This window comes from Ambystoma mexicanum, chromosome 3q (assembly GCF_040938575.1).
Source record: "Ambystoma mexicanum isolate Mex_15411 chromosome 3q, UKY_AmexF1_1, whole genome shotgun sequence".
In the NCBI taxonomy this organism is placed as follows: Eukaryota; Metazoa; Chordata; class Amphibia; order Caudata; family Ambystomatidae; genus Ambystoma; species Ambystoma mexicanum.
Genome location: NC_090926.1, coordinates 577,400,639 through 577,426,638, shown reverse-complemented (window position 1 = coordinate 577,426,638; position 26,000 = coordinate 577,400,639). Strand labels below are relative to the sequence as shown.

Genomic DNA, 26,000 nt, shown 5'->3' with positions numbered 1-26,000 from the left:
TAAACTGCATACTTAATATTGGGAAATTGAATGGTTTTGCAATGTGAAGAGATTCGTAACAGTTCGCACGTATAGAGCAAGAACCCTTCTGATCTTGTTTGAGGATCGCTGAACTTGGTGAAACGTAGCAAAGTTTTAAAGTGAATATTCATCTGTGTTGTCAAGTAAACGCTAAGTAGACTTTCGTTTTCCAAAAGGTGTTTGTTTACTTTGAAAACATACTCTTGTGGCGTACATTGCTTGTTCGCGAGTGCCAAGGAGGAAAGAAGCGAAGGCTGTGATACGCAGTCCCAAACTAGACTGCAAGCGGCGGCGAGTGAAAGCATAAAACTGTTCTAAACAGTCGTCCGACAACGAATTTAATGAGCACTCACCTCCGCTAGTAAATCACAGAAGGCTTGCACCAAACGGGTGAAAGTCGCAGATTTAGAGTGGCAGCAGAATTTTTCCTTTTCTCAGCAGTATCTACGCGCATGCGCAAAACAATGCAAGCCTGCTGGGTATGGTAGTTCAATGTTATTTTTAGGCGTTTTTAGGTATTTAAGTTAGGTAGGTTTTAAAAAGAGACTAAAATTCAACAAGCAAAATATGTCAAGATGTTGTAATTGCTAACAAGCAAAGGAAAATGACGCAGAAAACAGTGACAAGACTGAGGCATTGTTTTGTGTGTTAAGTGAACAGTGAAAACGAAACTTGGAAGTAGAGTAATTTGAACAGCACTTGAATTGCAACAGTGGTGCAGGTTAATTTTAAAACTGAAAAAGAAAGGTGAAGGTTCTTAAAAGAAAAGCTATATGACAACAGCTGACTGGCTGGATGAAAATTGTTGAATAGCCTAAAAACATTACCTCCAGGCAATTTGCGGATGACGCACAGGTACACAGTGTTCATTTGATGTTTAATTCTCTCTGAATATTTAAATGTATAGAATTCTAACCTTTAATAAGTAAATTAATCTTTTGTATTGTGACACACAGACCCTTAAGTGCAGTGTCCATGAGAAGCCCTTTGGATTTCTCATAAGGTTTTAATACCTTCTCTTGGGTGAATTACTATTCCCAAGAGTAGTAAAGTGAAATTGACTTTACTCACCTTTTCTCTATGTAGGTCCAGCAAACCCCATCTTATGTGGAGATCTGGGGGGTTACTTAGTAGCCCCTTTTCCTATTTACTAATGTAACATTTTTATGTTACCCTCACTACTTTTAATGGCTGGTGGCAATGGTTTAATGTTCCTACCATTGTGCTATTATACAGCAGGCTGAATCCTCAGCTGCAGTATAGCACCCACAGATGACCATTGTGTCAAAATGGCCCCGGTTGTCTTTTTTCGCCATTTCTCGTTAGTGAGGTCTTTCTTGGGTTTTACTCTGCGTGCCAAACCAGGTTTAACGCTTTTTTCTGTGGCAGGCTTCAGTACTGAAACCTGCCTCTGGCTTCAGTGTGTCTGGCAGGGCAGGAAGCAAGGGAGATGCCCGGAACTCCCTGTCCTTAGTCTCCTTGGCTATCTGAATGCACCAGTGGTGATTGGCTGGCTGTCCTTAGGAGAAACCTGCATAAAAGGCGAGACTTCTTGAACTTAAGGCAGAGTCGACCACTGGACGAAACATCAGACGAAGAAATCGTTAAGAGAAGCTTGCTGCATCCTCCTGGACCGTTGAAATGCCCGGTGAAGCCCTGCTGCAGTGCTGAAGCTCCAATTGCAAATCGACTAGTGTATGGGAGGATAGGTCCATGGGACCCCCTCCCCGACATGCTCCACCTGCGTGAGGCTTGTGGCTCGTCAAGAGGTCCACCATGCACCTGTGCTCAGGCGACAGGGTGGCTGCTGATCGACACTCAGGGCCATTCGGATTGCACTGCAACACACCACGGACACCATTTTAAAAGCTTCAAGACTCCATTTTAGATAGAAACAACCGAAACCCCAATGAACAGTCTGCTTGCAAAAACTGCAGCTTGGCCCCCGCTCACTGCACAGAGAGCCATGCACTCCCCCGGCACCTTCACCCCATGGCAGATCTGCTGGAAGCCCGTTCTCACGAGCAACCAGACACAAGCAAATATCAGAACAAACACTATCATTTACCTGCCGCAGTACATCACTGTCCCCGAAGTGACCTGACTCGCGGTTCAAGCCTGGAAAATAAGAACCATCCCAATTGAACAGGCCTCGACCCAGCATCTAACCCCTAACATTTAAAATATATGGTGTCAATACCCTCCTTGTATGAACCCCTGCCTATGTTCCCCAAATGAAGTGTTAACCACGTACCAAAGCCGAACAATTCAGAGTGTTGTATAAATTATAACACAGGGGTTGGGAAAAGGATAAAAGTTTATAGTACTGCTAAAGCAAGAATGACCTCATCCTGTCGTAGGACACCATGTGCCTTGCAGACTCAATGAAAGGGCTTGATACAGCCCACCTAGTGCTAACTAACGATTGCTGCTAATGTAGAAAAGAAGGTGAAAAAGCATTACTGAGAGTACTTGTGTGTCATACAGTGGGACACGTTCAATTGTTATGACAAGAATGTAAATGTACAATCACAAATGAAAATATTGCTTCTATGCACCGGAGTGCACAACCAAACCTAATGCTACCTCATGTGTTATCTATCCATTTGTTGCCTTATGTAATTGCTAAAATGTATTCAACTAATGTTATGTGGTATATGTAACACTGCCAGACTCTCATAGTGGCATATGAGGTAGTACATGAATGTATAAACACTAGAAATGTGTAATCATCCTGATTTTACTAACCGTCCCCTCGTATAGTATAGTGTGCAGCCCAGGCACAGAGAATTGCGTATAACCACAAGGCCATCTCCCCCCCTCCTCCCGCCAAAGCTTGCTGGTGCGCGGGCAGCACGGACTCACCTCCCCTCATCCAGTTGACCTGCTTCAAGTATTCACCTCCCCCATATCTGAGGCTGCCATGGTCGGCCAAATGAAGTATTCACAACCTGGTCCTAAACCTCACCGCCTCAAGGGGCCAAAGGTGCACCCTCGCTGATCCAGTAGTACTCCAGCTCATCCCAGTTAATGGGCCTTGGAGAATAGATGTTCAACCCTGGACTAACATCATATAAAGTAATTCCTCACCACATCTAACAGGACAGACCGACAAGGCAGCTCACCTTCTGCCCTCAGACCAGACACATAGGTTTATGACAGCCGGTCAACAGGGCAAAAGTAACAGTGCACTGATGTATTGGTGAAGCTTCACATTGCATGTGTTTCTGCGGTCTCCTATTACTTCTTAGAGTAACATATTGTAGGATTTACAGGACAACTGGAATCATCTAAAGGATGAGTGTGTGGCGCCACAAGGGCAGAATGTTAGTGCAGCCATCAATCAACGACACTGACCGCGCCTGGCCTGGCAGCTCTAACCCGATGAGCCCAGCTGACCCATCCACCCCACGTTGGCACCATGCGGATGTCCACCAATCCTGGAGTGGCTCAGCACTGCCTCACCTATAGTCGACGCCACCCACTCCCTGAGACTATGTGCCCCCTATAGCATGTCGGACTTGTGACATGGTTTTGCAATAAATAACACTGTCTTTGCTATTGTCAGACAGAGCGCTCGGAGCTTGCAGAGTCCTTTGCATGCCCTATTTGATTAGATAAAAACCCTTTACATTCACCCGCCCTTGGTCTTGGTCTCATTCCTTCCTGGGGTGTGTCCTCTAATACCAATAATATACATATACCCTTAAATTGCCTATTATCCACCACTGTTTGTATATATTTGTCTGATTAACATTATTTTCAACTGTACTATACTACGCACTATTTTTTAACATGATATGTTATTATTTGTACATTTATGACTGTATAACCTGTACGTTTCAGCGCCCAGATGCCCCAGGGTTTTGATTGCGCTATACAAATAAATACAAAAAGAACCAAGTGTTCAAAATCACATTAAAATACATGAGAGAGTGGGAAAAAAAGGGTCTCACTCTCTCCAGGTCCTAAAATCCAGCAAAGTTGCTGGGGGTCTCTAAGGTAGAGAGAAATTACCACATTTCTGAGAATTCTCCCTAACAGTCAGCCCTGCTTCAACAGAGTCCGGAGGATCTTCCTGGAGCTCAGGTCCGGCTTAAAAACAATGCACTCTATTTTGGTGTTTCTATCCCCTGGCACTCGGTTCCCGCAGCAGAAATGGAAGTACAGCCAGCAGAGAGGATTTCCAGTCAAGTTAGTCTTGGGGTCAATTGGTCCCACCAACCCAAGGGGAGAAGTCAGCCTTTGCAGGGCTTCTCTAGTCGAGGAGAATTCAGAGTTTCAGCAATGCAGCAGGGCTTCACCAGGCAAACCAACAGTCCAGGAGTTGCAGCAAGCTTCTCTTCCAAGTTCTTCTTTGGATTCCTTCGCCCAGTGGTCGACCTCGCCTTTTATGCAAGTCTCTCCCATTCATTCGTAGCCTAGCTGTCACTCACAACAGGGTGGCTGTCCTCCAAGGACAGACAGCCAGCCAATCACCTTGGGTGCATTCCTGTAACCAGGGAGACTAAAGCACGGAGTTTCGGGCGCCTCCCTTGCTTCCTGGCCTTCCGGACACGCTGGAGCCAGAGGCAGGCTTCACTAGTGAATCCCCCCAAAGACAAAAGAACAAAGGGACCAACCTGGTTTGGCGCGCAGAGTAAATCTCAAGAAGGACCGTTACAACAAGAAATGGCGAAAAAAAGAAGACCAGGCCATTGTGACAAAATGGGCACCCCTGGGTGCAATACTGCAGCTGAGGATTCAGTCTGCTGTAAATACACACAACGGTAGGAAAAAGTAAACCACTGCTACTAGCCATTCATTGTAGAAAGGGTAACATACAAATGTTAGATGAGAAAGTAGACCAAGGGGATACTAAGTAACCCCTCCAGCACTCTATGGAAGTGTGTGCTGGGTCTACCAAGTTACAAAAGGTAAGTCAAGTCAATTTCACTCTACTGCTCTTGGAAACAGTTTATCCAAGAGAATGTATTTAAACCTTTGGGAACTCTGAGGGACTTCCCCTGTGCCACTGCGCCGAAGGTGCTGTGTGTCATAATATGGCATGCATTACTTACCGTAATAGTATTTGATGATTCTATCTGCTTAGATTCACATTTATTTATTTATTGCATTTGTTACTCGCCCAAACCCTTAGGTACCACGGCGATGTTACAGACAGCTTAGTTAAAACATTTCTTGGAAATTGCCAGTTGGGCGCAGTGCATGTGAATACAAAATAATCATACATGAAAACTTTAAATGCAGGGCTTAAATACAGTGATATTTCCTGAAGCATGGAAGAGGCTTTTAGTCTTGGTTAAATAGCCACGTTTTCAGAGATTTCTTGAAGCCTGCGAACGTTTGCTCATTTTTGATGGGGAGGGGAAGAGTGTTCCAATATGTGGGTGCGAGATATTGGAAACTACTGCCTCCTGCCTTGGTAGTCTTGTATCGGGGGATGGCTAGGAGTAGTTGACTGTTAGATCTGAGGGTTCTCTTTGATACTTTTTTGGTGATGGCGTGGTTGAGGTAGATGGGGACACATGAGTGGATGCATTTGTATGTGACGCACAGGGCTTTGAATGTGACCCTGGCTTTGATGGGGAGCCAGTGATGGTTTCTTCTAATATTTGAGATATGATCTGACTTCCTTATTCCAAGGGCCGCCCGAAGGGCTTTATTCTGAATAAGCTGTAGTTTGTTTAGATTGGCTTTTGAGGTGCCCAGGTAGAGTACGTTGCAGTAGTCGAGTCTGGATAAGATTAAAGCTCTTGCCAGCGTGATACAGTTAGTGGGTGTCAAGAATTGGCGACTGAGAGCAATAAGTTTAGCGGTGTAGGAAGTAGGAGGAGGAAAGGGCGTTAATGTGCTTGGTCATGGTGAGGTTGGCATCAAGGTAGACACCTAGTGTTTTGACTTGTTTGAGTACTGATATGTTTGTGCCATCAATGTTGATGGATGAGTAATCAGGGTGTAAGGCTTCTATTTTGGATTGGGAGCCCACAATGAGAACCTCAGTCTTCTCATCATTGAGGCAGAGGCTGTTTAGTGCCATCCAATTTTGGATTATGGCATATATTTTATTGATAGTGTCGGTGTCTTCAGTGTAATCTCCCGATAAAGGGATGAGGATCTGGGTGTCATCTGCAAAGTTGGTGTAGATGACACCCATGTCGTCTAGCGCTGAGAAGAGGAGTTTAGTGTATGCATTGTATAATGTTGGTGAGAGACAGGACCCTTGGGGGACACCAATGGGTACTATGATTGGGTTGGCGGCTTCTTTACCTATGGCGACCCTGGAGGTGCGGTCAGCAAGAAAAGATTTGATCCAGGTAGTAGCTTCGGTGGAGAAGTTAAAGTCTTTCGCTAGTGTGGCACACAGTTTATTATGGTCTACTAAATCAAACGCTGCGGAGAGATCGAGTAGGAGGAGGATGCAGAGTTTTCCTGAGTCTCTGATGGTATCCATCTGGATTTTTAAGTCAAGGAGCGCCGTTTCTGTGCTATGGTTGGGGCGGAAACCTGATTGCCTCGTGCCAAGGAGGTGGTTTTGTTCGGGGTGAGTTTGGACTTGGTTGTATGCTAGTTTGTCCAATATTTTGAGGAGAAATGGGACAGTTGTTATTGGCCTGTAATTAGTGGGCACCGTAGGGTCTAGGGTAGGTTTTTTCAGGAGAGGGGTGACCCAGGCTTCTTTGATGCTAGCTGGTACTAGGTTGGCATTGAAGGAAGCGTTCACGAAGTTGGTGATAATAGGGGTGAGGGTGTGGGCACAGGATTTGACTACTGATGCGGGGACAGAATCGCCTCTGCAATTGGAGGCTTTGAGTTTGGCGATGGTGTCAAACACTACGTTTTGGGATACTGGTGTGAACTGGAATGGGGAGCTGGTGAATTCCTGGTGTGGTAGATTTAGATTAAGGAGGGCAGGTTTATAGGCTAGTGATTGTTTTTTAGATGTGATTTTTATTTGGAGTAGTTCAATTTTGGCTGTTAGTGCGTCTTGAATAGTGGTGCACCATTCCTTGCTGGGGATGGTTGGGTTTATGGCTGGGGTGGGGTTTTCCAATTCTTTTAAAATGGCAAATAATTCCTTGGTGTCTGAGGTGGCATTGTTGATCCTATTGTTGTACGCATTAGATTTATAAGTAATAGTAGCTGTTTATAGGTTTTGTTTATTTCTTGGTAGGCTTTTTCTGCCTCTGCAGTAGGATGCTTTCTGTAGGTATGTTCACGCGCGCGTTTGGTTCTTCTGAGGGCGATAAGATCCTCATTGAACCAGAAGCTAGATCGCTTGTCTGAGCGTTTTGCCTTGGTGGTGAGCGGTGCTATGGCATTAATGGTTTCAGTGAGGCAGTTGTGATATATGTCAGCTAGGAGACAGGGGTTGTCACTAGTGATCGAGGTGGAATCTAGGATTTTTGAAAGAGGAGGCGTGAGGTTTTCTGGCGTGAGTTTGCGGGCGTTTCTAGTTTCATAGGTAATCATGGTTTTAGGTTTCTTTTGTATGGGTTCGGAGGGATTGATAGTAAATACAATATTATGGTGATCGGACCAAGTGAGAGGGGAGATGGCGTCAATGGTTATGGGTGTATTAAGGGAGAGGATCCAGTCAAGGGTCCTGCCTTTGATATGTGTGGGTGCATTAACTAGTTGGCTGAAACCCATGTCCTTCAGGGCGGAATGAAGTGATTCTGCTTTGGCATCTTGGCTATCATTGAAACCTAGGTTGAGGTCACCCAGGATGATGTATTTCGAGCTAGGTTTTATTAGTGGAGCTAATAGCAACGGAATTTCAGTCTCTGGGTGGTTGTTAGGGCTAGGTGCTCTATAAATTACTATTAAATTAATAGTAGTTTTAGCATTTATGGGAAATTTTACGAGTAGTGTTTCATACCCTTCTATACTTTCGATGGGACATGATCTAAGCTGTAATTTAGTCTTGGCTATAATAGCGACACCTCCTCCTTGTGAGTGGGTCCTATCTGTTCTAAATATGGTGTAGTCGGGTGGGATTGCCAGAGTTAGTAGGGGACCTGATGCTTGATGGAGCCAGGACTCTGTGATTACTAGTATGTCGAGCTGTGATTCCATAATGAGGTCGTGCACTTCTATAGCATGTGCCCCTAAGGAGCGGGCATTGATGAGCGCTCCTTTGAAGGTGGATAGTGATTTGTTGGGGGTGTCTGGAGCTGGTTTGGAAGTAGTGTTGGGTTTCTGGCTAGGAGTATGGTTTTGATGAGGGGGAAGAGCTCTGGGCCTAGTTTGTTTGGGAGGTGTGTGTTCATATTTGACTGGGTTGGGGTGGTTGAAGGTACGAGACCTTAATCGGAAGTGTCTTGCTACACCTATCACGGGGTTAGAGAATTTTTCAGTATGGCTGTGGTGAGGTGACTCTGAGATGGGCAATACGTGTGAGCTTGTATTCTGATAGGTCCTGGGGGTGAGACTTGCGTTATTTGGGAATGGGGGAGTAGAGGGAAGGAATGGTGTAGGACAAGGGATAGGGTGATGCCGGGGGCATGCCGGCTTGCTGAGACCGTTATTATGGGGCCGGTAGTAGTGGCCCAAGCAGGGTGTGAGGCTGGGGAGAATGCAAAACGGGAACATGATGAGGGGCAACCAAATTTGCATATTGGATTAGTGTCAGGGCGAGCTGCGACCATAAGGTGCCGCGCTAGCTCCTCAAAGTGGTCTGTAGGCGACCAAGGGGCACAATACAGCAGTCTAAATGGTCTGTAGGCGACCAAAGGGCACAATACAGCAGTCTAATTTGGTCTGTAGACGACCAAAGGGCACAATACAACAGTCTAGATGGTCTGTAGGCGACCAAAGGGCACAATACAGCAGTCTAAATGGTCTGTAGGCGACCAAAGGGCACAATACAGCAGTCTAGGTGGTCTGTAGATGACCAGAGGGCACAATACAGCAGTCTATATGGTCTGTAGACGACCAGTGTTAGAGACTGGGAGCACATTTCAATAGAATCGGTTAGGATTATAAGCATACAGTAGTGTCTCCGGTGCTAGCATGTACTTACAGTACGTTTTCATTGTCCGGGTGGTAGTCTATCGGTTGGAGAGTGGAAAAATTGTGCAGGGGGGGGTGGCCACGCCGCGCTCCTGTGCGCGTAACAGGCGCAGGAACAGGCCTTTGTGTGGCCTTAGTGCTGGCCACCGGCGGTTCCGCCTACCGGCGGATGGATGCAGGTTTAAACTGCATCAAGCGAGGATCAGCCTCGCTTTCGTGCCGCGCGGCGCCCGGCATGCGGGAGTCGGGCACCTTTAGAGACAGGGTCAGGCAGGCCCTTCGGCGATGGTGCTGCATGCACTCCGTGTGCGTGGGCAGCTTCAGGGATGGGAGGGGGGGCTCCTGCCCTCTACCCTCGGCGAGGCTTGCAGGAATGGGGCACAGGCGCAGGAACAGGCCTTTGTGTGGCCTTAGTGCTGGCCACCGGCGGTTCCGCCTACCGGCGGATGGATGCAGGTTTAAACTGCATCAAGCGAGGATCAGCCTCGCTTTCGTGCCGCGCGGCGCCCGGCATGCGGGAGTCAGGCACCTTTAGAGACAGGGTCAGGCAGGCCCTTCGGCGATGGTGCTGCATGCACTCCGTGTGCGTGGGCAGCTTCAGGGATGGGAGGGGGGGCTCCTGCCCTCTACCCTCGGCGAGGCTTGCAGGAATGGGGCACAGGCGCAGGAACAGGCCTTTGTGTGGCCTTAGTGCTGGCCACCGGCGGTTCCGCCTACCGGCGGATGGATGCAGGTTTAAACTGCATCAAGCGAGGATCAGCCTCGCTTTCGTGCCGCGCGGCGCCCGGCATGCGGGAGTCAGGCACCTTTAGAGACAGGGTCAGGCAGGCCCTTCGGCGATGGTGCTGCATGCACTCCGTGTGCGTGGGCAGCTTCAGGGATGGGAGGGGGGGCTCCTGCCCTCTACCCTCGGCGAGGCTTGCAGGAATGGGGCACAGGCGCAGGAACAGGCCTTTGTGTGGCCTTAGTGCTGGCCACCGGCGGTTCCGCCTACCGGCGGATGGATGCAGGTTTAAACTGCATCAAGCGAGGATCAGCCTCGCTTTCGTGCCGCGCGGCGCCCGGCATGCGGGAGTCAGGCACCTTTAGAGACAGGGTCAGGCAGGCCCTTCGGCGATGGTGCTGCATGCACTCCGTGTGCGTGGGCAGCTTCAGGGATGGGAGGGGGGGCTCCTGCCCTCTACCCTCGGCGAGGCTTGCAGGAATGGGGCGCAGGAACAGGCCTTTGTGTGGCCTTAGTGCTGGCCACCGGCGGTTCCGCCTACCGGCGGATGGATGCAGGTTTAAACTGCATCAAGCGAGGATCAGCCTCGCTTTCGTGCCGCGCGGCGCCCGGCATGCGGGAGTCAGGCACCTTTAGAGACAGGGTCAGGCAGGCCCTTCGGCGATGGTGCTGCATGCACTCCGTGTGCGTGGGCAGCTTCAGGGATGGGAGGGGGGGCTCCTGCCCTCTACCCTCGGCGAGGCTTGCAGGAATGGGGCACAGGCGCAGGAACAGGCCTTTGTGTGGCCTTAGTGCTGGCCACCGGCGGTTCCGCCTACCGGCGGATGGATGCAGGTTTAAACTGCATCAAGCGAGGATCAGCCTCGCTTTCGTGCCGCGCGGCGCCCGGCATGCGGGAGTCAGGCACCTTTAGAGACAGGGTCAGGCAGGCCCTTCGGCGATGGTGCTGCATGCACTCCGTGTGCGTGGGCAGCTTCAGGGATGGGTGGGGGGGCTCCTGCCCTCTACCCTCGGCGAGGCTTGCAGGAATGGGGCACAGGCGCAGGAACAGGCCTTTGTGTGGCCTTAGTGCTGGCCACCGGCGGTGCATATGGTCCGACATCCAGTGGTAACCGCAGAGTATTGCATCTTGTCTTTTGGGGACCGAAAGGGGACGTCGGCATAGGCGTGTCTGTAACACTATCCCTATCGTGACATGTGTAGTACCCAAAATCCCTCACGCGCCGAGGTCCCTCCGATTGCATTTTTTCTGCCATGAGGGAGCCCAAGGCTATAGTGAGGGAGTACATAAAGAGAGAAAGTAGTAAGAAGTCTATGTTCCTACCACCCCGAGCGGGGCGGTAGGGAGGGCGCATGTGAATCTAAGCAGATACAATCAGAAATGCTATTACGGGAAGTAATGCACGTCTTCTGATGCTTGTTAATCTGCTTAGAATCACATGCTGTGCATAGACTAGCGAGCAGTATCCGGAGGTGGATTGTGAGAAGGAACAGTAGAGAAAAGATGTCTTAGTACTGCTTGTCCCACCTGAGAATCAGACCTAGAATGAGTGTCTAGGCAATAGTGTTTTGTAAAGGTGTGTACAGAACAGGTTGCCGCTTTGCAAATGGACTCAAGAGGAACATATGCAATGAATGCTATGGATGCCCCAGTGTCTCGAGTAGAATGTGCTCTAGGCTTGAAGGGCAGTTCTCTCTTCGCAAGAGTGTAACAGTGTGATGCATTTGACAATCCACCTAAGATAGCTGATTTTAGAGACAGTATCCCCTTCTCTACCAACTGCCACTGAAACAAAGAATTGTTTAGTTTTCTCCAGGTAAAACAGGACTGCCCTGCGCACATCTAGTGTGAAGGCTTCTTTCGGCCATGTTATTAGGGTTCTGGAAGAAAGTGGGTAGTTCGACTGACTGGTTCATATGGAACGTCGAAATAAATGTAGGCCCAAACCTGGGATGTGTGCGCAGAACTACTTCATCTTTGTGGACTGTAACAAAGGGGTCTAAAACAGAAAGAGCCTGTAGTTCGCTAACCCTTCTGATAGAAGTGATAGCCACTAGGAAGGCTGTTTTATAATTCAGGTCTTTCAGACTTGCTTTATGCATAGGCTCGAAGGGAGCTCCCATGAACCTGGTTAAAACCACATTCAGATCCCATCCAGGGGCTGGTGAGAGATGGGAGGATAAATCCTCTTAACTCCTTCCATAAAGGCTTTAATCACCGATATCTTCCACCACAATACCTTTTGCTGTGATGTGGTGTAGGCTGACAAAGCAGCCAGATGAACCTTTAGGGAATTAAAGACTAACCCAGAGTCCAACAGGTGGGTTAGATACAACACAATGTGTGAGGGTGAGCAATCGATAGGATTGACACCCTTGGAATTGCACCAGATGACGAAAAGTTTCCACTTGCTAGCATAGCAATAACGTGCATTAGGTTTCCTCGCTTCCCCGAGTATGTCCATGCACCTCTGAGGGAGTTGCAGGTGTCCAAACTCTATGATCTCAGGAGCCAGGCTGCTAAATTCAGGGTTTGGGTGCACGGGTGTAGGGTTCCCCCCCCCCTGTCCTGAGACAACATGTTGTACGGGAAGGGCAGCTTGACTGGTGGGGAGAGGGACATTTCCATCAGGTGAGCGAACCAGGGTTGGCGGGTCCACATGGGGCCACTAGTATCATGGTAACTGGTTCCTGGTGCATCTTGTTGAGAAGGGGAGTCGGGAAAAGCATAGACAAATTTCCCTGACCAAGTTATCCAGAGACCGTTGCCCTTGGACCGGTTCTGGGGGTACCTGGAGGCGTAGTCTTGGCATTGGGCGTTCTGAGTAGCGAACAGGTCTATTTCCGGGAACCCCCATTCTGCGAAGACGCTGGATACAATGTCTTCGTGCAGCTGCCATTCGTATTCTTCTGGCAGAGGAAAATCTCTGCCGAGTGCTTCTGCTAGAAGATTGAGTTCCCCTGGAAGATGTTGGGACAACAAAAACCATCCTGTGTTTGAGAGCCCATATCCAAATGTTTTGGCACAGCTTGGATAGCCCTGGAGAATGAGTGCCCCCCTGTTTGTTCAGGTAATACATTGCTGTAGTGCTGTCGGTTAAGATCAGCACTTTCTTCCCTTGCAGTTGTACCTGAAAGGCTTTCAATGCTTTGAACACTGCCAATAGCTCCAGTAAGTTTATATGATTGGACGCTACTTGAAGGGACCACACTCCGTGTGCTGTCTGCTGAAGCAGGTGAGCCCCCCCCACCCTGTGAGAGATGTGTCCGTCGTGAGAGTGGCTTCCACTGCAGGGGTGGTGAAGGTTTTCCCCTTCAGGAGGTTTTCCCCCCGACCACCACTGCAGAGAGAGCACAAGGGCTGGCGAGACAACTACCATATCTTCCCATTGTCCGCTGGCCTGACACCACTGGCTGTTGAGGGTTCCATGTAATGTCGCCACAAAAATATCGCCATGCAAAAATATCGCTGAAAAATGGTTGTTTTTTGTGGCGATATTATTGCATGGGACATGCGGGGGACACCCAAATTTATTTATTTTTTTATTTTTTTTGCCCCTGTCGCCATATATACGGTCACCCAAATAATATCGCCAAAACATTTTCCCGGCGATATTATTTACGGCGACCATATATGTGGCGATATTATTACCCGATACCCTGTTGTGCCACTCTTGCATGGGCCGCATGCGCAGCCGCGTGTGGGGAATCAAGTATATACATGACGCCATCATCCCTAGCAACCACATGGCTTTGCGTACTGTCACCTCTCGACTGGCTATATAATGAGGAATCAGAGAGCATGTTCTGAACCCTCTCGCTGGGGGGGAAGACAAGACAGTCTTCCGTCCGAATTAGTGCCCCCAGAAATTGTTTTAGATGGCTGTGGACTAGGCTGGACCTCTTTTCGTTGATTGAAAAGCCCAGGCTGAAGAGGAGATCTACTGTTTTTTGGGTGTTCGAAAAACAAGCGTCGAACGAGTCCCCCGTAATGAGCCAGTCGTCGAGGTAAGGGTAAACTGGGACTGATAGTCTGCGCAGGTGTGCTGCTGCCACTGCCAGGACTTTGGTAAACACCCTTGGCGCCGAGGCGATGCCGAAGGGGAGTACTTTGAACTGGTAGTGTTTGTCCTGGATCATGAACCTTAGGTATTTTCTGTGCACTGACAACATTGAAATATGAAAGTATGCATCTTTCATATCCAATGTTGCCATGAAGTCCCCCCGTTTCAGCAATGGGATCACTTCTTGTAGTGTAACCATGCAAAACATCTGGGGTTTTATGAACTTGTTTGCTGGGCGCAGATCTAGAACAGGATGCATGCTGAGATCCTTTTTGGGTACAAGGAAGTACACTGAATAAATACCCTTGTTTACCTGAATAGGGACGGCTTCTATGGCGTCCTTTCCCAGCAGTGCTTCCACCTCTTAAATCAGGATGTTTAGATGGTCCAGTGAAAGGTGCCGTGAGCGCGGAGGTCTGAACTGTGGAGGTCGGGAGAATTCCACGCAATAACCGTGGGCGACCGTCTTTAAGACCCACTGGTCGGAAGTCATCCCCTCCCATGCCTTGAGGAAAGATGTTAATCGCTCCCGACTGGGGAGGCATGGGAGGGGACCTGGACTTGGTCGTAATTTCTGACCCGAGGCTGTGGATCCTCTGGGATTGAGGCCTCTGCCTCTACCTTTGCCGCGTTTATGACCCCTTGAGGGATAGTAAGAGGGGCTTCCAGATGTTTGGTTATTGTTGAAGCTGCCCGTGCCGTAGTAGTTTTGACAGCACATGCTTGTCCTCGAAAGGACCGCCGAGAGTCATTACCCCTCTGGGAAGAGGGTTTTTGTGTAATTTGTTGCAGAGACTTTTACGTCTCATGCCGCTTCTTGGCTGTCTCCAACGCTTCATCAACTGCTTTCGCAAAGAGGTTTGACTCTTCGATGGGCATATTAATGAGGGAGGCCCGAGTTTCAGGTCTAAATCCCGATGTACGCGGCCATGCATGTCTCTTCAGAAGAGTCCCTTGTGCAAAGGATCTGCCAGATGTTTCTGCAGTATCCAGGATGTTTTTAACCACATTCTGGTTAACCAGTTTTCCTTCCGCAACAATGGCGAGAAGCTTGGTCCTGGCCAGTTCCGGGACCTCCTGAAGGCCTTCTTGGAGAAGGTTCCATTGGGCATCGGCATAGCTTGCTAATAGCGTAGTGTTATTAGCAACCCGAATGGTATATGCAGCTGCTGACGTGACACGTTTGCCTAGGGCATACAATCTTTTAGACTCCTTGTCCGGAGGCGATTCTCCAGTGGCAAGGGGTACCCCTGCCCTCTTACGAGTAGTGGTCACCACGAGTGAGTCCAGGATGGCATGAGGATATATTGAGGGTCGGAAGGAGAAAGCCCAAATAATTTTTCGACTCTCTGGTTCACGGCCCTCGTCTGGGCAGGTGTGATTAAGATGGACCTATCCGCCTCTTAACAGAATTAAGGAGGGGAATGGATTGACTTGCCAGAGGTTTTTCCTTAATAATGTCCTCCACAAAATCCTGCTCCGGCAAAGCCTGTTGAGTGGCAATTTTGAAGAATTCTGCTGTTTTTTTCGACATGGTGTTGAAAGCCATTTGGTCATCCACAGGGGAGGCCTGGCGAGCCGGGGTGGAAGGAGGAGAATCGATGCACAAAATATCAGAGTCCTGATCTTGATGTGACCAAGGATATTGTCCTTCTTGCTGGGTTTCCTCCCAGTTCTCTGCAGTCTCCTTTTGATCTTCATAATTTTCGAGAAAAGAGGATTCCTCTTCTTCAGTATAGATGTCCCTGTATGTGTCCATGTGGGCCACGTCTGACTGTTGGAAAACCTGAGGCTGAACATCTTGTATTTGAAGGTTAGGGTCTACCCAAGCCTTTTTCGGCGGAGGCTGGTCAGCAGAACTGATAATCTGCTCCAGCTGATCCAAACATCCCTCGAACTTTTCAGTAGTCCATTTCGAGGACCCAAAAGGGCCTAGGTGGGGAGAAACAACGTTTTCCGCCCTTTGGCGTCGAGAGGAACTTCTCAGGGTGTCTGAGAGAGGCTCTTGACTATCCACGTAAGAGTCATCGGAATCGCGGCCCAAGTCTGTTGAAAAATTTTCCGCGGCCTGGCCCATAACTTTCTGCAGGACCGGGATAAGGCCCACCGCCGCTGCGATCCGACCGATGCTCTTCCGGATAGTAACCGAATCGTCGTGAGACAAAGCCTCCGATGATGTAGCGGTAGCCGAAACGCAGTCCGCGGCACCAGAAGGCCCAGCGGTCGGAGTGCCGGGTAGAGGCCTAGTCGTAACTTTCGGGCCTATTGAGGCCTTGGAAATCGTCGAAGTTTCGGACTCCAAAACTTTGGCGCGTGTAGATTGGGGAGCAGCACCCTTATTAATTTTTGTTTGCACAGTCATGCGCGGATGCGGGTAAGGCTTTGGAACTACACGTTCCGAGGGAACCGCAAAGGACCCGTTGGCGCTTTTGCCTTTTTCAACGAAGGCGTCGAAGATGGCGTAGGGGTTGTGTGTTTAGTGCGATGTTTATATACGCCCTTGTCGCCGGGTGTAGTCCCTGTACCAAGACCAGAGTCGAGCCTGTAAGGGTCGGGGACGGGCGTGGCGGACCTAGAAGTGTCTACCTCAAGGTCTATAACATCCGCATTGGATGTTTGGTCATCCGAAGTACCCCTGTCACTTTTGGCTGGTGTTGCGGTAGGGGAGGGAGGCTCCATGCGTGACATGCCGTACGCGGCCCACCGCTTTACAGGGTGATCCTTAAGGGTTTTAGGCTTAAGGAGCTTGCACGCCGAACACCGCTTTTCGTCGTGCTCTAGGGGGAAGACGGGCGTTACACGTCCTGTGCTCGTTTTTCCAAGGATATCTGACCCTACACACTTAGGGCAGAATCTAAAAGGAGTCCTTTCCATAGCAAAAGGGAAGGATGACCAGACCGAAAGGGAAAGAAGTGGAAAGGAGGAAAGACATAACAATATGGCCACCCCGAACACACTCTCCCTACTGTATAGGTCGGCCAGAGGGCCCGACCACGTGGAAATCCAGCCGCCGGATCTTAGGCACCGAGACCACAGCCGTAGACTATTCCTCCGTAGTCTTCGTCGAAGATGTTCTTATTAGGCGAAGTGACTTAACGGGGCATAAACCGAAAATTCGGTAAAGATAAACAATGTCTCTAGTAAGAGCTCCGCTGTAGGGCGACCAGTTATCTGGGCGGAAAAAAACAATCTGAGGGACCTCACTCGGTGAGGGATTTTGGGTACTACACACGTCACGATAGGGATAGTGTTACAGACACGCATATGCCGACGTCCCCTTTCGGTCCCCGAAAGACAAGATGCAATACTCTGCGGTTACCACTGGATGTCGGACCATATGCAAAGCATGTGATTCTAAGCAGATTAACAAGCATCAGAAAAAAAGATTATGCCTATGGAGATTGTCAGACTACAAAACCAAAAGAAACAGTGTTCAAAGCAAATAAAAATACATGAGAGTGGGAAAAAGGTCTCACTCTCTCCAGGATAAAAATTACAAGTCCTTAAGTCCAGCAAAAGAGCTGGGGGTCTCCAAGATAGAAGGGGAATTAGCACATTCCTGAGAATTCTCCGTAACCGGCACCCACTGGCCTGTGCTGTATTACAGGCCTACACTTGTTCTATTGGCAGTTGACCACTCTTACCAAGTGATCTCTGCTAGGCACTTGGCAGCTGCTTCCAACTCACTACCTAGCACTTCATTCGAGAAACTTTTGGCATTTACCTCGTCCCTTCTCTCTTTCTGCACTTGCACGTTCTGACTGTTCACAAGGCCTAGTAGGACCGCCTCTTTCTCTTCATGTGTCACTATATTTGCCTTTCATATCAATGTTCCCTCCCCTTTGGCCTTGTGGGCGCTTTGAAACAATTAGCTTTATATACAGGTGGCTTACAAATGCACAATAAATATGCAAGACCAAGTAACAGAACTGTCAAACTGAAACCACAGTTCCCTTTGACAGTTCAAGCCAGCTGAGGAACTATTCCTCAACCGCATAAGGCAGCGGAGTGCATGCTCAGTGTTTACAATGGGCTGACTCCTCCATTATGAGCGTAGCGAGGGCCTTAGCGAAGGCACTGGGGGCATTAACTTATGCGGTAATGGCCGCAGTCTAGAAGCTTATTGCCATCAGTACCCCGGCCCGTTAGACCGGGTACTAATGGTGGGGGTTTTTCCCCAGCTGCGAGACTGGTTGCCTTTCACAGCCGAACAAAAAAAAATGCTGCTGCAGACAGAAAAATGTCTGTTCTCTCTGTCCATGGCAGCCATACTAAAGAAAGAAAATGGCCGCCATGGAAGGGGAGAATGGACCACAGTAAGTCCCTTCTCCCCTTCCATGGCAGCCATTGAAGTAAATTTAAAAAAGTCAACAAAAATGGCTGCCATGAAACAGGGACTACGCTTGTAGTCCCTTCTCCCTTTCCATGATGGCCTGAAAAACAAAAAACAAGCAGCGCGTGGGTCGCGTAAATGCGTGTGCATGCATCACGTCAGGTAAGGCTCACTAACCAATCGGCTTGTTTGTGAGCGTAAACAAAAAACATGCGCCGGGTACTAATAAATAACAGGACATGCTCTGCATATCAAGCCACCCAGTGGCTGCTCCCGAGTATTACAGTTTCCTTTCAAATTAATAATTGGCATTGACAGGGGTATTCCTGACACACTATACCCCCTCCTACAGACCATTTTAGGGCCCGTATGTGAAACTCACCTCTCAGAACATGGCTGCATGGTTCTGTAGAACAAGCAAGAACCAGTTATACTCTTTGTAGATATTTAGAAGGGTGCTTCACCATAAGTAAACAATAAGCGCTACAGTTGTCATACATCAGAACTGCCATATGACCCAGAGTATATAAATAAATGCTAACTTACGACTGCTCCCACGGCTCCCACTCCATAGCTCGCAGCCGGTGCAAGGGCATGGTATGGATCAGCAGTGTACACGCGACCATAGCTGCAAGAGAAAAAAAGAAAACCTGTCAGAAGGGCATTGGCAGTCGAATACAGGGACATCAAACCACACTTGTCAAGGAGTCAGGAGATGGGGGAAGGTGTACAAAGCACTTGACAAAGGCAGAGTGAGTTAAGGAGAGTCTTATACAAATAAACAGACCTTCAGTTCCAAGATTGAGGGATTCTAGTGTTGCCAAGTGTCACCCCTGGGCTGAATGATTGGGCGCAACAAAGCGTATTCTTCATTCTTTTCCCCCTATTCTATCCCTAGGGTGCTCTGAAGCAGCCTTTTTATTTGTTTAAAGCACTTATTACCAGTTTCATATGTTGATGGATGAAACAAAGGACCATGTATCAACAAAAGGATCATTGCATATTAAGTATTCAACAATTTGTGTTCACATGTCTTCAAGTTTACCTGAATAAAAATACATGATTGTCAAAACAGCAATGACCCCCCTACAGGCCACAACTGTTGAGAGATGAGAGAGAACAATAACGTATCATAGAATACAAGCACAATTTGGTTTTTTGCTCACTACAGTTTTTTCCAACAATGTTGATCTCAATGCTTGCATTTAAAGGCTTCATGCCCATTGTGCAATGTTAAGATGATCAAGTTTAGCATATAAATACTTTATTTTCAGTATGCTATGTAAAGATAGTTGGAAGTTCTCATGCTAAACTCTGTCCAGTGACATTGTTGAACCACTAAAGTGAAAATTTACACTACACTGCAGTATCTGGTAACAAATGTCGAACAGAATTTTAAATGAAAAACTTAACGCTCTGTGTGCGATGTTAAGATGTTTGAAGTTGCCAATATACTCTGTCCAGCAATACTGTTTTATGAATAGCGTGAAGTTTCTCATCTCTAATACACAATCTTTTTCCTCACATAAAAATCGCATGTAGTTACTTTAGGCTTCACGTCATTCAATGCAGACACCATATATGCCCGCTTTATCGATGGGGACGGTCTCACCGCTTTTCCATACACTCCAGTTTGTCAGCCGTACATCAGCGACCAGTTACTATGACAACACGCGACGCCATTTTCTCCTAAGCAAAGTGGGTTTTGGCCTTTACTGCAATAGGCACCCCCGTAAAAACATGCATACTCTGATCACTGGATTCAACACATTCAGTTGTGTCTCGACGCATTGGGGTACCATTACTGAGACTAGTACTATAAAAATCCAACGCACCATGTTGCCATGGCAACCGACGTAGTGTTTGGAATTGTTATGTTATGCAAACGGTACTTAGATAGCGCACTGTCACCAACGGAATTGGTCCCCAGGCGCTCTGCAGGATCTGTAATAGAGAAGGTGGGATGGGTTAGTAAGGTGAAGAGGGCGTAGGATAGTGAGAGGAGTGGTGTACTGTTGGCAGCTTCAACTCGGTTTAGACACCAGGTGCTGAGCTTTGGTGCGAGTATTGGATCGGTGTCAGTCCGCGTGTGCTGTTGGTGTGGCTTATGTGTTTTGCAGTGTGGTGAAGTGCGTGCAACTGGTTGTGCGAGAGATGGTTGTGTGAGTTAAAGTATGCAGAGAGTTAGAGTTTATATTGGTTAGTGAGTTATGTGACATTTAACATGCAAGCATTCACAGTTCTGTCTAAGTGTAGCACTTGCTGACCTACACAATTCAGTCTGAGTGTGGCACTCACCAACCCTCACAATACCCTGTAGATACCGTACAGGCCAATGTTCATAATTCTATCCAAGTGCGGGACATGTCAACATTCTCAATTCCATTTAAGTGTAGTGCTTGGCAATCTTCATGATTCCGTCTCGGTGTGGCACATGCTAACATTTACAATCTTGTCTGGATACGGCGCAGGCTAGTGTTCTCAATTCTAAGTGTGGTGCATGCCAACGTTCACATTTCTAACATTTCAATGGGAGTTCTATCAAGTGTGGTGTCTGCTAAGCCTTCCTAATTCCATCCAAGTAGGCAGATGCCGACATTTACAGACCCATCTAAATGCGACGCATGCTAGCGTCCACAATTCCCTCCAGGTGTGACACTTGTTAACCTTGACTAGTATGTTAGGATGCAGTGCAGTAATCCAGATGGTGGTCACACAACTTTCTAAGTATGCATGGGCTAAGTCTATGGCAGTCTATGATATGGGAAGATAAGGTAGAGTGGTGGGGGCTTTCTGGTGTAGAGTAATTGCTCTACACCCCACCCATGCCACACTTCCAGTTTTTGTTGGTGTGTTAGCTGATGGCTTCCCCTGCTGACACCTGCAGAAACATCTTGGAGCCGCCAATGTCGGAGCCGCCCTTGGCCTTGGGGCCCTTAGCCGCAGGGGCTGCCGGGCAGAGGGCTGCCCTGGGCGGGTCAGTTATGATGAGGTGGATCAGCCAATGGGATCTGGAGGGCGGGATGGGAGGCGGGAGGGAGACGGAACACCAGGAAGTGTTTGCCGGCTACGTTAGCACACGGGGGCTGGGGATGCTACTTTGCTTTTTCAAAAAGCAAGTTGGCCCAGAAAACGGAGTAGCTGGGCCCAAATGCGCTCAGCTGCTTCTTCTGCAATTAATAAGTATGATAAACAACGAATCATGCCCATACACGCAGGGGAAACTTGAGGGCCCGGTGTCATAAGAAAATTGCCTTTTGCAATTCTTTTCATAGCAAAGAAACATTGCCACGTTTGAATTTTGCAATATGGCCGCCGCCATATAAAACTATGGTGGTCATGGCAACGGACATACAGCGTCCGCGGACAGCCAGAGTCTCTGCAGCGCCATTGAGGTCATGCGTGATCCATGCAAGGACCAAGCCCCTTTCAGGCAAGCAGCCTCCTGCTTGTTAACACACATCAAATGATACACATTGGGGCAGACTTTTAGGATCGGCCCCAGCTAAAGTATTCCAACCATGGCAAGACTGCACTTTTTCCTTCAATGGGGCGTAGTAGCACTTCCCCGCCTGATCAAGTCACTGAATTAGTTACTGGTTTCTATTGACAGATATATGTGGCCCTTTACAACAACCGAGTAAGTCAGCTCGCTATATTTGGACTACTTCGCAGCCCAGATGCCACAATTTGACGGCGTGAGTCCTGTTTTTTTCCAACACGTTAAGACCATGGTTGGATTCTGTTTCCCACTTATAAATGCATGGTTTGCCCTTGATTAATAATATAAAGTAATTTTTCTTGAACCTAGCGTACACGCCCGACACACATTTCTCTATTTTCTTGACAGAGCGAACAGGCACCCCCCCTGCCCACATTTTTTCTCGTCCTGATGAAGGATGAATCATTTACGTGATACGACTCACCATTCAGATTTTTGAAGACCTTCCGTTTGACCCAGGATCTCAATATCTAGTCACTCTCGATATCAAATCCTTGTACACATCTATACCTCAAGAAGCAGCCATTGATTGTGTTTATGAATATCTCATTCACAATAGGACACAATCTAGAGTTCCGGCTGAATTCATTATTGAACTCCTTACTTTAGCTCTAGGCAAGATTTTTTTTTACTTTCAACAAACAGTTATTTTTACAAATTAAAGGCACGGCCATGGGGGCAACTTGCAACTTTTGCCCCAAGTTTAGCCATTATATTCATGGCAGCCTTTGAAGACACATATGTATACAATCAAACAAACCCATGGCTTGCACAGATACATAATTGGCAGAGGTATATTGGCGACATTATCTTTGTGGTCAGGGGACGAAACCTCCCTTGGGAACTTTCTACTCTGGCTTAATTCCTGTGATGGCAATATCCGGTTCACAATGGAATATAACCGTAAGACCATTCACTTTTTGGATTTAGAAATTTCCAACACAGAAGGTAAACTTTCGTGCAACTTCTACAGAAAACCTACGGACAGAAACACGCTGTTACATTTCAGTGACCACCCTCATCATGTTCAACAGAATTTACCTTATGGACAGTTCCTACGCACCAGAAGGAACTGCACATCACTACCAGATTACTATGTGAATTCTGACTCCCTGGCGGAAAGACTCCAACAGAGATGTTAGCCCAAAAAACTTGTATCTTCTGCCCAGAAAAGGGTAAGATTCACTAATCGAGATAGCCTTTTGACACCTGAAACACCACAAGAGCAGGTGGCCCCCGAAAAAACCACATGTGCCATTACGCATGGCCCAAACTCATTTCAAATCAAAAAAACAATAAAAAAATATTGGCCTATAGTAAGGCTCCAACTGCCAGAAGAACCACTTCCTAGGTTTGCTTTCAAAAGAGGAAAGAATGTCAGAGAACATCTAGTGCACTCGATGCACACACGGGATGTCTCCACCTCTGGACCCTGGAACCTTCGCAAAATTACTGGACACTACCCCTGCGGATCCTGTTCAGTATGCAAATTCACCATGAGAACTAAGTCCTTTCATATAAATGGAAGATTGTGGACTTTGAAACATCATACGAACTGTAAAAGCAATCAGGTGATTTATTGCACCCAGTGCCCGTGTGGATATAGATACGTAGGCCAGACGATGCGTAAGGTGGGGATCTGCATATCTGAACATCAGTCTAGGATCCGATGTAAACAAATAATATCACCAATGGTAACTCATTACTTGAATAATCGACATACACCTGATGACCTTTCATGGTGGGTATTAGCAAAAGTCGATTCAGGTCCAAATATTGAAGCCAGGCTGTTGACCTTAGAGGACAGATGGATCCATAGATTGGACACTCTAGAACATGGTCTTAATGAGCTACACAACCCCCAGTTCTAGCTCTACACGGGATGCCCATAAACATCCCTTTGATTTCCAAGTTTTTGTTGGAGGAGGGATGCGCAGGCTTTGAGCCATCACAACTCGATACACCGCCCCATCCCCCTGGCCCTCCCTCCTTTTCCCACCCAGGCAGTACGCCCGTAGTTCGAGGCCACAGCACTGCCCTTTCGGGCAGGCATCAATTCTGTGCAGACCTGGTTCAGTTCCACCAGCCATACACCCTTGTTTCTGACTTCAGGGTGGGTGACTTTTATTCACCTTCACGAAGGTCTTCTTTTAGGCCTTCTCTATACAGTATGCAATTCTTGGACCTTTTAAGTTGCCCCCCCCGCCACCCAGCTGCTTGTGTCTCACTTTCACAGTTATATAGGTAAGTCAGTGTTCTGACTCACAGCCCATTTTTCCGCAATGTAGGTACTGGGCACGTTCTCATTTGACTTGCAGTCTGCACTCCTAATCAATTTGCCCGTGACTGCCCCAGCAACTCTTAGCAGCTACCCAGGCAAGACACTCCAGGCCCCAAGCCATGGCACTGCCCAGGAGGGCATGCATAGATTCTGTGTTTCTCTCCGAGTCAAACAGGAAAATTCGTGTCTTGGCTCACAGCCCATTCTTACCGTAATGAAGACTCTTGGCACATTTTAACTCTACTCACAATTTGCGTATTGAGTAACCACCCTTCTACTCCCTGTACAGCTGTGTGAGCGCACACGCTGTCAGACATCATGGTTGGGTGCTGCTAGTGCTTTCTCGCCGTTCCTCGCCTACGCTGGGGGGACGGCGCAACTACCCAATGAACTTTGGACATGACACACACGCCCTCTGGTATGAGGAAACGCGAGCAATTGCTCGCCGGCCTCTGTTGACGCCGCGGGTGTGGCGTCAGTACCCAATGAACACTGACACGTTCCCCGCTCCCGTCCACCTCTGGAATTACATTTCCCAGCCGGCGGTTGCGGCCACAGACAGCCTCCGACCCGCAGCGCACACAGGCAGAGGCTCTCCCTGCATTAAACGACCAGGCGGAAGCCAATCAGGTGAGTTTCTCATGCTTTAACCTCCCGGATCTCTTCCACTCATATGCGGTCCCCATATTTTCTTTTTCTTTCCGTTTTAGGACCTTTCCATTCTCAAGTCCAGAGGTCTGCTGACAGCTTGTGCAGCAGCAGACTGTAGGAATCGCCCAGCTAAGCAGTGCACAGCAACCACTCCATCCACAGGCGGGTTTTACTCTTTTTGCCACTGCACACAAGCCAGGCTCCAGCAATTCACTCCACCCAATTGGATACCTGTTGGATTTTCCTCCATCTCGCTAGACCACTCCAGCTCTCCATGTCCATGAAATGGCCTCCAGCGGACACCCAGGTACTCCACTTAGTCCCCACTTTCCAGGCATGGTGCGGGGGGGCACACGGGATGTTGGGCGCCGCTATTTGGGAGCATGATGGCACAGAATTAGTTTAATTCTTTTCCATCCACTTCACTGGTTTAAAGGCAGACACGGTTGTTAGTGGTGCACATTTCATTCTCTCCTATCCCTGACCACAGTGGAGAGCACTGTGCTCATTATTACCTTGAGCACATTTCGTTTCTGTACACAACCCTATACTAATCCTGATGTTTTTAACAAGATATTAACCATAGGGGCCTTATATACCTCACCTTTTTTACAGTCTTTCTTTTTCACATAATCCCTTTTTTTAACTATTGTTCCCTAACAGAACACATCAGCCCTGAACGAAGGCAGAATACTAAACTGGTCCTCACGTATATGGAATCAGTCACCGCCGAAATGCACTTAATAGTGAGGGTCCTGTGGGCGCCATCTTACCTTCCCACACATCCGGACCACTCTTTTGAAACAGGATCCCCCCACTGCGTTGGCAACTTCGGAATAAGACGACATACCTGAAAAGTTATATCATTATAACACCTTTCTGTTTGTATTCATTCTATCAGATCCCTTTTTAGATCAGAGGACTGTTGAATATTGGGGATTCGTTTCCCAATGATAGCAGTACAACACAATGTTGATCAATTATGATTTGTTTTGATTAGTTTCAGAAATTGTGTTAGGACAGGCAGATACACCTCAGCCCTTTCGTTCACTGCTTGCTTTCTCTGTCCTATTTATAAATTTATAATTTCAGCCTACCTGATTCATTCTTTTCTATTTTGCACCTCTGTTGTTCTTTGGACACCACCGCTTTGATTCAAATGTACCTTTTCTGTGACTAGACAACAGACTAGATTTAGCTGTGTGTCACATTATACTAAATTGTTTTATGTGATTTGAGACTCATGTTGTTTTTCTTCATTTCTGTTGACTGTTTCTCTATTGCTTTGTATACATATTAAAAATATATTTTATTGAGGTACCTGCCTCTTGTTGGTACTTTATATGTTTAGTCAAGAAGATTAGATTTGACACAAACCATTGTAGCATTTATTGCTTTACCATTGGGTT

The 26,000-nt window shown here is 47.8% G+C and overlaps 1 protein-coding gene across 13 annotated transcripts in view; it reads right to left on the bottom strand.

Moving 5' to 3' along the window:
• The window catches only part of RBFOX2 (RNA binding fox-1 homolog 2), a 1,085,372-nt gene that overhangs the window by 19,787 nt on the left and 1,039,585 nt on the right, over positions 1 to 26,000 (bottom strand). For all 13 annotated transcript variants that reach the window (XM_069654361.1, XM_069654368.1, XM_069654359.1 and 10 more), the window contains one exon: positions 18,704 to 18,785. In XM_069654361.1, the coding sequence (XP_069510462.1) occupies positions 18,704 to 18,785 (82 nt within the window). The remainder of the gene's footprint in view (positions 1 to 18,703; positions 18,786 to 26,000) is intronic.